Raw genomic sequence first — 13,406 nt, 5'->3', positions numbered from 1 at the left:
GTGGCTGACCCTCTCCGACGTCCCTGATAGAGACAGAGCTGTGTATCTGGACGCACCAGCGTCTGCGGCTGGGTTATTCGGACATTCACTTGAAGCCATTCAGGCTAGATTCGATCTGAGGAAGAAGCAGACGGAAGCTCTGCGCGACATCATCCCCAGACGCCAGCCCAAGCCCACTGCTAGCTCTCACAGGCCCGCCGCTCCTCTGACAGCTGGCAAGAGACCGGCGCCCACTGCTGGAGTGGGAGGGCCGCCGGCGAGAGCACGTACTCCGGCCCGAGCTCCACGCCAGTCGGCCTGGGGCAAAGGCCGGGAGACGCAGGGAGACGCTGCTCTTACCCCTCTGTTGCCGCACAAGAGGTGCCGCTTAAGTTCTGTTCAGGTTGTCAGCCCCAGAAGGCGCTGCACTTCCCTATCGCGGTCTCCCAAGCACATAACCCCTGCACACGGTTCAGATGTGTTGAATGTTCAAGCGACCACATCGAGTGTTCCCGCTGTTTTTCATTGTTATGCCCCGGAAAAGGTGCACCCAACAAAATGTATAAATGTACATGTTCCCATGTTGCAATCAATAAAGAGTGTTGTTTACTCTCAAACAATCTCAAATGCTCAACCTGCAGGCGAAATGAGCCAGGTCAGGCAGGGGATGCAGTCCCCTGCAGACACACTGGGGGGCGACGGCGCCCCGCCGTCAGTGCTGCAGGCCAGCCGGCTGGCTGCTCACTTCCCTCAGTGGCGCGCTTGCGCCCCCTCTCCGTGGGTGCTGCAAACCGTTGCCATGGGTTACCGGTTGCAGTTCCGGGTCAAGCCGCCTCGTTTCCAAAGAGTCGTGAACACGATTGTCAACCCCGAGGCAGCCTTGGTACTCAGAGAGGAAATACAGGCGCTATTACAGAAGAGAGCAATGCGGGTGGTCCCCGCTTCGGAGACGGACAAAGGTTGGTACAGCCGTTATTTTGTCATTCCGAAGAAAGGGGGAGGGCTTCGTCCCATCCTCGACCTGCGAGTCTTGAACACGTACCTGCGAACGTACAGGTTCAGGATGCTAACACTCAGACAGCTCCTGAGTGCAGTCGGCCCGGGAGATTGGTTTGCGACAATCGATCTAACAGATGCTTATTTTCATGTCGCTATACACCCGAAACACAGGCAGTTTCTGAGGTTTGCGTTCGAGGGCGTAGCCTACGAATACCTAGTGCTGCCGTTCGGGCTGTCGCTCGCTCCCCGCACCTTTACGAAATGTGCCGAGGCAGCGCTAGCGCCCCTCAGGAAGGGGGGCATCCGCATCTTGGCCTACCTGGACGACTGGGCTCTCGTGGCTTGCTCCAGAGAACAGGCGGAGACGCAGCTGTCGCGGGTTCTGTCACACATTCAGACACTGGGGTTCTCTGTGAACTTTCAGAAGAGCTCGCTAATCCCAGGTCAACAGATCGCTTTTCTCGGTCTGGAAATATGCTCTCTTTCCAGCCGCGCACGGTTGTCAGAGCACAGAGTGGCCGCGTTTCATCGCTGCCTCGCTCAATTTCAGCTGGGACGCAGACTGCGTTTCCAGACGATATTGCGCTTGTTGGGCATGATGGCATCTATGATCGCCGTAGTGCCGCTTGGGCTGTTGAAAATGAGAGCGTTTCAACGCTGGACTCTCTCTCACCGTTTGTGTGCTTCGCGTCACCTCCGGAGGAGGCTGCCGGTAACTGCGTCTTGCATGCTAGCTCTCCGTCCTTGGAGGGAGCCCGGGCTACTGCACCAGGGCTCTCGGATTGGGAGGGTGTTGTTTCGCAAGGTGGTGTCCACAGATGCTTCCCTAAGTGGGTGGGGAGCGCTGTGCGAGGGTGCGTCAGTGAGAGGGATCTGGTCCGCGGCTCAGCGCCAGCTGCACATCAACCACTTAGAGCTGTTGGCAGTGTTCTTAGCTCTAAAGCGTTTCCGTCCAGTCCTGCAGGGCCAGCATGTCTTAGTCAGGACGGACAATTCAACAGTGGTGTCTTATATAAACAGGCAGGGAGGAACACGCTCTCTTCCCCTGTTGCAGCTGTCTCGCTCTCTGCTGTTATGGTGCAGTGTTCATTTTCTGACTCTAAGAGCCACCCATGTCCCGGGCCACCTGAACCTGGGGCCGGACCTTCTCTCCAGGGGGGGTCCTCTGGTGAGAGAATGGAGGTTACACCCTTCAATAGTGGCTCAGATTTGGGATCTATTTGGCGAGGCGCAAATAGATCTTTTTGCTTCCAGGGTGAATGCTCACTGCCCCCTGTACTTCTCCATAATCGACCACGATGCACCCTTGGGCTTGGACGCGCTAGCGCACCAATGGCCAGACGTGCTCCTGTATGCATTTCCCCCAGTGGAAATGATATCTCCAATTCTGGAGAGGGTGCGTCGGCATTCCCTCTCTCTGATCCTGGTGGCCCCTTGGTGGCCCGCGAAGTCGTGGTATGCAGAAATAATCAGCCTGCTTGCAGCAAGTCCTTGGCAGCTTCCTCTCCGCAGGGATCTCCTCTCTCAGGCGGGGGGGGAAGTGTTTCATCCGCGCCCGGATCTGTGGCACCTTCATGCTTACCTGCTGAGAGGTTAAACTTGGTTGCTAAGGGTCTGCCACCTAGTGTGGTAGCGACGATTCAGAGCGCCAGGGCCTCGTCTACTAGAGGCTTGTACGCTTACAAATGGCGAGCCTTCGAGCGATGGTGCCAGGACCGCCACACTCTCCCATTTCAGTGCTCTATTGTGGATGTTTTGACATTCCTGCAGGAGCTGTTGGATAAAGGCCTTTCGTTTTCAACGATCAAGGTTTATTTAGCGGCTATATCTGCTTGTCATATCGGTTTTGACGGGGTGACACCAGGTGCGCATGCCGTGCGTTTTCTGAAAGGGGTTCGCCGGCTGAGGCCCGTGCTTAAGTCCAGTGTCCCGGCTTGGGACTTGTCTTTGGTGCTGGAGGCCCTTTGTGGCCCTCCGTTTGAACCCGTTGAGTCGGTAGATATGAAACTTCTTTCGTATAAGACCGCATTACTTCTCGCTTTGGCCTCGGCGAAGCGAGTGGGGGACCTTCATGCGCTGTCTGTGCATCCTGCCTGCACACAGTTTTCTCCTGATGGCCGCAAGGTCGTATTGCGTCCGAATGCCGCCTATCTTCCCAAGGTCATGCCTGCATCTTATAGTTCAATGGAGTTTGAGTTGCTGAGCTTTTGCTCCCCTCCTTTTGAATCTGAGGAGCAGAGGAGGGTGCATTCTCTTTGTCCGGTGCGTGCGCTACGCACCTACATTGAGCGCACTCGGGATGTGCGTTTGTGTGACCAGTTGTTTGTCTGCTTCGCTAATCCGAATAGAGGTAGAGCTCTGTCCAGACAGAGGCTGTCCCACTGGATTGTGGAAGCTATCTCGCTGGCATACAGCACCGGAGGTTTTGCGTTGCCCCACGGGGTGGGAGCTCATTCCACCAGGGGGATGGCAACCTCATGGGCTCTTTTTAGAGGGGTGCCTGTGGCTGATATTTGTGCAGCGGCTAATTGGGCGTCGCCGCACACTTTTGTGCGGTTTTATCGGTTGGACGTTACAGCCCCTTCGGTGGCTCATGCTGTCCTTTCTGCTGGGTCTACCACTCACTAAGGATGTGGTGGTCCCGTTCCGGTTCGGTGGCTGCTCTGCGGGGCGTGTATATAGGTCCCATACTTATGTGTTGTACCGAGTGAATCGACTGAAAGGGAACGATTAGTTATGTCTATAACTTCTGTTCCCTGAAGGAGAGGAACGAGGTACAACACAGGGTGGCCCCACTGAGCAGTTGGCTCGGTGAAGAGCGGCTATCGAACTGAGGGATGACGGTGATGGCAGCGGCTATATGTGCGGGCGGGGCCTTGCGCGTGTCATCACACGTCATCTGCCGTAAAGGCGTGAATAAAGGTTTCTTCAGCCAGGACACGCGAGGGCGTGATATCCCATACTTATGTGTTGTACCTCGTTCCTCTCCTTCAGGGAACAGAAGTTATAGACATAACTAATCGTTTTAGTGACTGAACGCGAGGTAAGGGAGTGAACATACTATTGAGGGATGCAGATGAGAATTTAAAGGATGGATATATATGTTAGTATTTGGATTTTTACACTCATTTACAGCCTTTTTAAGAACACGTGAGGTATCTGCTCAATTCTTGACACCCCCCTTATTCTTCTTTGTGCTATAAAGGTTTAGTTCCTTTAATGTCTTGAACGGGAAATGTTTAAACTGAAGAGAGTTGCTTACTAAGTCTTGTTCTGTGCTGATATATCACAGTGTGGTATGAACTGTGGTTGAATAAAATAAATGCTGACCTCACAGGCGGTGCTACAAAGGGCCCCAAAGCCTCACAGGTAAGAGTTTGAGAACCATGGGTGTAGACGATGAGATTTTTATTTCCTTTTACCTGTGGGATCCTGCTTTGTGATAAAAGACTCCGTGCTGACAGGCTGGGTTCGTGGCATCCGGCAGGCAATGCATATCAGGCAGCTCTGCAGGTCTAAAGAGGACACAAGGAGCGAGGTTTATGTAAATGTTTGTTGCAGTCAATAAAAGAAAGAAAAAATTCACAACAGCTGAAGAATGGAGGTGATATAAATGAATTTAAAGACTAAGGGATGCACAGATTCACCCCCTTTTGTGTCAAGACAACAAATTGCTGAATACTTTTAAGGTTTTTCAGGATTTCATTAAACTAGTTTTAAATGTTTATCACCTGCAAGACTGATATAACACAGAAGAGAAGATCATCAGTTATATTATTACTTAATATGGTGATAACAACTGAACACGGTTGTTATCAGCTGAAATATAATTAATAACTCTATAGCAGTAGAAATATCCATTACTTGGGAGCATACAGTCCATATTCTTATTACTTAACACGAATCGCTGTCTTTGGAAACCTTAAATACAATTTTCTTAAATACAACAGATTCTTTTTTACAGTGGATTTTGGATATTCTTGAAATATATGAAGAATTCAATCCAAAAAACAGTCTGAAAAATAGCAATAAAAGTATGAACTGTGAGACAGGAGAGCGGGGACCAAATTCCCGCCCTATACCTGCGCTGTATTATTAAAAGATATTTGTTAAATCCAAGTAGTGAATATCAAAGACCTTCAACTACACATCCTCCTTCTTGCAACCACTATTCAATTACAATAACAGCTTGCAACATTTATTGTGCTGCATTTTTTTGCCCCACAATGGTGGTCTTGTTTTGTCTTGCACCATAAATCTAGAACATCCCTCTCGTTCACAGTGCATCACACATCTCTTAAAGCCCAAACTCACTCCCCCAGTTTAGCTTAATTTAAGTCAAGATGACAGAAAGATAAACTCTGGTCAACAACAGAAGCAAAACCAGTTCAGCTGTTTGGAAACAGTTTCTTTCAAGACGTTTGGCAGCAAATACAACAAATATAAATAACACAAAAACACTTATATTTAAAAGTTCAATGAATGAACTACAAAACGGACGAAACAACAGCTTGCTGGAACACAAAAATAACATTTTCTTGCCAATTTTCTATAGAAACATGTCAAACAATGAAGTAGGAGCCACTAAACCAGATTCCACACACAAGAAGAGAGTCCTCCAATCCACAAGGCCAGCTCTTATCAAAGTGACTAAAAAGCAGACAGAACAAACAGCCCAATGAGTCTGCAATGCAGGAAAAAAGAAAAATCACACAGTTCATCAAGGCTACTGCGCCAGCGGCTCCAAAGAACATTAAAAACATCACCCAACAATCTGATGGCAGTCCAATTAACCAGCGAGTGAAAGGTTTTGGTGGCAGCATCAACAGCAAAAAGTCATAAAATAACTGCAGAAGTATTTATCCATCAACAATGATCACCTTCTGTGTAAGCCAAATCCATTATTTTCTTAAATTGGATTGATTCCTGACATAGCCAAGAACATTTTCATGATTCGGGAGAAACAGATAAACAAGTTTCAATAAGCGAAAACATGCTTCCCTCACCTAAGAGAAACACTACTAATAGAGTTTTAAAAAAATAACTAATTAAAACTTCATATCTAAAACTATTCTTTGTCCTTTTTTTTTTTTTTTTAACTCTGAGTGCACTGGAAACCCATAGATAGAAAGACACTCTGCTACTATAACAGCTTTACGTGATTCACATTTTTAAAAAATCCTTATTTATCCTTTACTGGAATTTTGTGACGTTTCAGCTCCTCTTCCTTGAAGCAAGCGTTCTTCCAGTATGCTGTTCCTCCATCATCCATTCGTAAGATAAGATACATCCCTGTGTTACAGCATCCAAAACACCACCAACCTTTAATGTAACTTAAATAGATTATAAAGGTGAAGAAGCTCACTAAGAAAGGATAAATACAATAACTCATAAACTGCTGTACAAGTACATGCGTAACAGGAAATGAGGAAAGTATAATAAAGAAAAGCGTAATAAGTTTCATTTAAAGGCCGTTTCAGATTAACACAGATGTGCTAAGAAGGAAATACAAAATGCTCAAAGAACTGTGTCATAGGTGAACAATGTGGTGAGAGCCACAACTCTGTGCTGACAAGAACAGTAAAACCTCAGCCGAGGCTAAAGGCAAGGATCATGGAAAGTCATGGGAACAGCAGGAGGATATTAGGATGTTACATGTAATAATAGCAGGCCCGCTGCTGTATGTTCTATATCACATGAGCCAAAGTCAAAGCAAAATCCCACCTGGGGCAAATCTGAAGCCAGCCTGACTTCCTATATGGCTATTGAGCTGTCATGTTCAGGCCTGTAAAACAGGCTTGGTAATACTTGTAGGCATATGTGAAGAAGAAAGTGATTCTTATTCCTCTGTGCGGCCCTGAATTTGACACCCTTGTTCAGCTGTCTTATATAACAATTCCTAAACATGCAAACTGATACCAGCCAGTCTGGTGAGCAACTTCAAGATATTTTTTCTTCAAAGAATGGTGCAGAATGCACACATTGGTGCAATACCTAAATAGATTTATATTCAGCTGTTAACACTGAGTCAGTTCAAACCATGATCATCGTAAGGCTATACTCTGATGAGTGCCTATTGATATTGGCTTTAAAAACTACAATCTAGTGATTCAGTGTAGGAAATGGTTCATGGCTGTGTTGTAATATGTATGTATGTACCATCTCCCTCCTCCTGCATGGTCCGTAGCTGGGACACGGTGAAACACTGCATGATCTCATACTGCTGCCGGGCCTCCAGGTTCTCCGAATCCACCTCGTCTGGTGGTCTCTTCAGCATGCGACAGTTAAAGGCGTGGCTGTTCCTGCGCCCAGCTTCTTGTGGCCACGGGACACCATTTACTACAACAAAGAGAAAGTTAAATATTGATGAGGAAAGAGAAAATAAACAAAGTCCCATCATTTCCACCACTTCATGATAAAATCTCTTTACTAAACCTGGTACAAATCACCCTCAGGAACGCCATCCTTTTTTAATTTAGCACTAGAACTAGAGATGCAAATGCTCGTCTGATTTGCACAAAGTGCAGCAAAATAAATGCTGACAGTGGGACGCTTTGATGTGTTTTGCACACATTTTAAAAATTAGACAATAGGGCATTTGCAAATCCAAATCTGCTGCACACATTTGAAAGACAAGAAAAGACTTTTGCATCTATGCATTCATTCTTTCTTACACAAATATCACTCCTTTAATGAGATTTATGGTGAAAGGACAAAAAGACATCAGCTTAGATGAGAATGTCTGATCTTAATATCAGCATCATATTTTACTCATTTACAAGTTCATAACTAAGAACTATGGAGGTTTGTTTCCGTCACACTTGTGTGAATCAAGAAGAAGATTTTGCTACTGAGGCTTTCGTGCAGAAAGACTCTTAACCCCAGCAGCTTCATACAGCACCAGGGGGTTGGGACATAATTTAATGTTCCACTCAATTAAAGCAGGGCTATCAATCTGCTATAATCCTAATTGTGAGGCACAGATGGAACAGCAGAGCTGTGCTGGCCTCTGCGCATCTCGGCACTAATCGTGGTCGATGAGAGAGAGTGGGAGAGAGGGAGAGGGGAAAGCGAGGAATTTATTTTCCAATTTACAGTCTATAACACACAGAGAGAGCACCAAATCACCCAAACATGATTCACACGGTGAAAGGAATGCTTAGTGGAATTTGTAATTAGTGGACACAAATGGAAAGATGTCAGCGGAACCGGTGAAACAGTATCAAGTTAAAACATTTGCCTAGTACTTTTTAACGTGTTTAATAATTATATACTACGTAACTGCTTAACTTAGTCTATACCAGCAGTCACCCGGTGAGAGAGGGAACACCAGTTCATCACAGCTCTAACCAAACACCTCTCACTCACTTTCACATTCAAAAACTCTCTTTTAACAGGAAGAAACCTCCAGCAGAACCAGACTTGGGGAGAGGCGGCGACTAATTGGGGGTTAGTGGATGAAGACACGGCAGAGATATTTCACACATTTCTGGGAAATTTTATAATCAGTTAACAGACAAATAAGCATTACTTTAGACTGTGAGGGGGGACACAAACTACAAAAACAAAACAAAATAAACAAACCAAAAAACCCACAAAATAAAATGGATAAAATTCGAAGCAAATGTAGCACTGAGGCTAAAACTGAGGATTTTCCTAGCATTGTAGAGGCGCTGGGTTTTCAGTTCCTCAGATGCTGGAAGTGCATGGAAACTGCAATAAAGTTAACTATTAATGTGCTTTCTCCATGCACAAGGAATGCTCTATTTTTTTGCATACTGCATGCCGTTACTACGTAAGGTAAAAACTTGCCTTTCATAGTAACATATCTTCATGAGTTTAAAACCACAAACCAATGAAGCTGGAAGAGCACAAATCTTTTCACAGCTTTAAATAAACTGATTATTTGTTTGAATCCTGAACTAGTTGTTACATTTGATACACAGTGAGGTAGATAAGTTACAGAAAGGAAACAAGGTGCAGCCAATTCAGGGCCAGTGTTTGTGGGAGAGGATAACTGCTTTGAAGCAATTTTTGTAACTTTGCAAAGATTTAAAAAGCACAAAAGCATTTTGTTCTGCTGCCTAATCTGTTCTTCTCTCCTTCCATTTTACTGTTCTGGGTTCATTTAGTAAATAACAATAATTTTAAATACAATATCAAAATTTATATTAATTTACAAAGGGCTGCAAATCCTTGTTAAGCAACACAAAGAAGAAGCACTAAAGGATTTAAGAATAAGCTAAATGTTGACAACCAACCTAAGATGGTAAAAATACATCTGCTAAGTGTCTCTGTGAGTTTATTTTTCTTTAAAATCTGTTTCTGAGTAGAAAAAAAGAAGTACTGGAGTGCCTGGTGCCAAATTACAAGACCAATGGAAAATACAACAATTCAACCTTGTTGCCTAGTGCACTCTGTTATCTTTTGTCCTTAAATCCCCCTCATCTGGCCCCTACGTTTCCATTCTAATCTCTTCAAGGTTGGAGCTAAACACACACACACAAAAGAAAAAAAATACACTGTCACAGAATAGAAAGTCTATGTTTCAATACTCTTCACCCACGCATGTGCCGCCTCTACACACTTTCCTCCCTTAACATAATTTGCAGCTTTGTGAGAAGCACTAAAACTCTGTTCATTTAAAATTTACACAGTTCATCCTCCTACCTCTCCTCACAGCTCTTTAAATTTGCCTTAGCTACAAAATCTTCTTTTAATAAAGCAACTTAATCATTTGGATTTAAGTGCCGTGTACAGATTCTTCTGCTTTTTTAACAGTGAGTTTTATTGCCTCCTTAATGGGTTTCATTGGCATGGAAATGGTGAAATTTAAAAATGCTGAAAAAGTGATTATTAAATATCCCTCAAAAACATTGCAGTCGCTGGCTGCAAACGCAGTCGCTGCATTTAAAATCGATTCTGCTCACTCACCGAGGCTTTTAGGCAGCAGATTACGAACAAACTCGTTGTGGTCTCCCACGTGGAGGATGCTGTAGACGCTGGAGGCCATGAGCTCCTCCTGGGTGTATCCAAGGTAACTCGTCACGTTCTCAGAAACAAAGACGATGCGCCCCTCCCGGTTGACAACGAAGAAAAACCCATCAAGCGCCTTAACGGGAAGAACAGAGAGAGGGAAAACTAAATCAGATTTTCTGAACGTGTGTATTAGTTAGGAGTAAACAACATGTTAGGCACACAAACCAGGATTTCCTATGTATTGTTTTACCTCTAGCAGCATGGGCCCCAACGCCTCTTTCTCCACCAGTCCCTGGCTACTGGAGGAGATGTCGCACTTCTGCACCTCATCATCTGGAGAAAGGAGGGCTGCTTTTTCTGCCCGGGGGGAGAGAACAACAGAGACATTAAATATTTTGCAATACAGTTGTTGTTGTTTTTTTAAGTATAAAGCCTATTTTTAAAAACTAGTGCTGTCAGTGTTAATTTCGTTTAAATTATTAAGGCCATAACGTCATAATGAGTGATTCTGCACGGCGTCAACATGTTAACACGTTGACGCGGTGCAGAACCACGCACGGGGCGATCCGCGGTAACTCGCTAACGGAGATTTGCCACGGTAATGCGGTCATTTTAACGAGATTAAATGACGAGATGACAGCACTATTAAAAACACGTACACAACGTTTGCTATGCTATGAAAAAAGGGGTTTTAATGCCAACAGAGATATTTGGTGCCTACCAAAAAGCCCATTTTGAGTCTCAGCGATATTCATAGCACAATAAACACTGAGGTAAATATCACAGTTTTACCGTGTTATTCTAACAAGTGTAGCACATGTTCATGGATGGAATGAAAAAGGTTGTTTTGTACGGCTACAATTTATTATCATACAGTTACTGTTTTGAAATAAAGAGCACTCTACATGTGTGTGGCTGCACAGAGCAGACAGACTACTGGAAACCAAAGAAGAAAAAAAAAATCATATTATTTGAAAAAAGTTAGCTTTAGACCACCAGAGTGGTTACATTTTCTAAACTCCTTTGACAAGCTTTCAAATCCCTGTTTGAGGGTAAAAGCTTGGTTTTACAGTTAAAGTTACAAAACCGGTTCAGGTCAGGGAGAAGGTGAAAGTTTATCAGATATTTTGTGATGGTTAAACTTAAGTCTTAGGAATGCACTGATGTCAATGAGTGGCCTCACAAAGACAGCCAAGGCTTTCCTCCCCACATCTGTCGAGATAGGATAAGAATGTATGCTTTAACTGAAAACTTGAGGTGACAACTCTTACAGATGTGGAGGTTTATTTTTTGCATACCCTGGTTTACTCCTGCAAACCTTGTTTAAACATTTACATAAAATGTTTTATGATTTTTTGGTTTACATTATAGTTACACAGAAAATTATAAAGAAAATTAAAGAGCATAATATTTGACAGAAATTGTGGAGACACTGTACAGAAAACGTGTTTCCTCACCCTGCTCACGCCGTTTGATCTGCTGGATTTGGTCCACAGTGCTCTTGAGGATGTGGCACTTTTCGGGCTTAACGCTGAGACTGGCAATGTCGCCCATGTTGGATGACAACAGCTCCGCCAGCTCCTCGATGTAGCGGCACTCCAGCTCCCGTCTCCGCTTCTCCGCACTGCAGAAACAGACCCGACAAAGACTCAAAGCGAAGTTCACATTAAAACAGCTGTTTTTAAATCAGTACTACTTTTCTGGGAGATTTTTTTGGTACTTATCTGGTTTTAAAAACATCAGAAAACTGATTCTCTAGCACTAATGAAACTATATTTGTTTTGATTTTGACATTTTTAACCATGAAAGCCGTGACATTTACTTTAAAGTGAGAAAGAAAAGCAGCAAAACCTGACATGTTAAAAATTAATCAATTCACTGTTTCTGCTCGGCAAAAGTTACATTTAAATTACACTGTACTTGAAGTACATTGTCCTAAACTAATCAATATGGCCAAGTATATAAGGAAAACTTTAGAACACTTTAGTAATAAGGCATTACTATATCACCATGTTTAGTAATGTAATCAATAAGGATGAACTTTGTGTCAGCCATAGTATTACTAGCCTAACTTTCTGTTGATGTCAGTGGTCAACATTTACCTCGTTGTGAATATAAAAGTTTAAAGATGTCATGAAGAGCTTTAAAAAACTTTAAGAAGATGTGATTGTTGTTGTTGTTGTTGTTATTATTATTATTATTATTATTATCATCATCATCTCTTTTTAAAATGCAGACTTTTTTTTTTAAATGTGTACATGGCAGCAAAAAGTATTGGCAATTTTTTTTTTAAAGATTATGACAAGAGAAGAAAAAAAAATCAATTACTGATGGATTAATGGATACATATGAGAACACACAGGTTCTTTAAACAAAATCACACCCATGATGTACAAGCAACTATCAGCACCCCTCCAGGAGCAGAAGCAGAAGAGAAAACTATAATTGTCCCTGTAGGCTAAATATGCAGTTATTACACAATAATGAGTGACTCGAACCGTTGGTTGTGACTGACAGCAATAGAGACAAAGAAACAAACAGAAAGCTGGTTGGACCCAACACAATGTGCTCAGACACATTACACAGGAGATCCAGCAGAGTAACGTCGATTGCAATGAAAGAGAAACACATGATCTTTAACGGAGCACAAATTAGACTGTTGGAAGGCTGGTGATATATTTAAAGCACAAATCACATTTTATTGATAGCAGCATTATTGAATAAATAAAGTAGACTAAGTTTTGTTTATTTTTTGTTTGTGATAAAGTTGTATGAAAGAGTTAGGATAGAAAGTGTTACACAAGTTATTTGAATGTTGCTATTTAAACTATTTTGTACATTTTGTAAAGCATCTCGTACCTCTGCTTTATTGCTGTTGATGCCAAAGAAACATACATCAATACATACATCTACATTCAATGCTGGCATTTACAACTTTTAAGGTGATTTTAGACCTTGTGATTATTATATTTTTAATGTTTTTCCTCCCTCAGTTAAAAAAAATGCTGTTGCTATTTAAGCCCTTGTAAATACGACATTTGACATTTTTGTAATTTTCAATTAATGCAGATTAAAATAAAATTAGCTTAAATCGAATCTGAATCATGCTTTCAGCTCTGACCTTTGGTTTCAGTGTTAATATATTTGTAATGCATTTTACCATGGTGTTGCTTTTTTGCAATCAAATTGATTTATTTATACTTTTTAACACTGCTTACTTATAAAAAAAAAGATTGTTTTTTTAAAAACAAAACAAAAAAAACAAAACAACAGCCAGTTAAATTTAAGTAAATGGTTATAGATTAAACTGTGAAAATAAATTCATGATCCTCTTTTTTCCTGATTGGCTTTTTATCCACCTGTGGCATTTTTCTATAATATTGAAATTGGACAAAAATCAAAAGAAAATAAATAAATTAAGATTCTTCTCTTTTAACCTTTTGCGCAGC

General features: G+C 42.8%; 1 protein-coding gene across 4 annotated transcripts in view; it reads right to left on the bottom strand.

Moving 5' to 3' along the window:
* Positions 1-13,406, bottom strand: part of ncoa1 (nuclear receptor coactivator 1) — a 93,810-nt gene that overhangs the window by 25,417 nt on the left and 54,987 nt on the right. For all 4 annotated transcript variants that reach the window (XM_026193784.2, XM_080289867.1, XM_080289868.1 and 1 more), the window contains 5 exons: positions 11,415-11,581; positions 10,208-10,314; positions 9,913-10,090; positions 7,138-7,317; positions 4,401-4,493 (listed from right to left, as the gene is read on the bottom strand). In XM_026193784.2, coding sequence (XP_026049569.2) covers positions 4,401-4,493; positions 7,138-7,317; positions 9,913-10,090; positions 10,208-10,314; positions 11,415-11,581 — 725 coding nt within the window. The remainder of the gene's footprint in view (positions 1-4,400; positions 4,494-7,137; positions 7,318-9,912; positions 10,091-10,207; positions 10,315-11,414; positions 11,582-13,406) is intronic.

This window comes from Astatotilapia calliptera, chromosome 15 (assembly GCF_964374335.1).
Source record: "Astatotilapia calliptera chromosome 15, fAstCal68.1, whole genome shotgun sequence".
Taxonomy (NCBI): domain Eukaryota; kingdom Metazoa; phylum Chordata; class Actinopteri; order Cichliformes; family Cichlidae; genus Astatotilapia; species Astatotilapia calliptera.
Note: the sequence above shows the minus strand (reverse complement) of the source record. Positions and strands in the feature narration are given on the sequence as shown.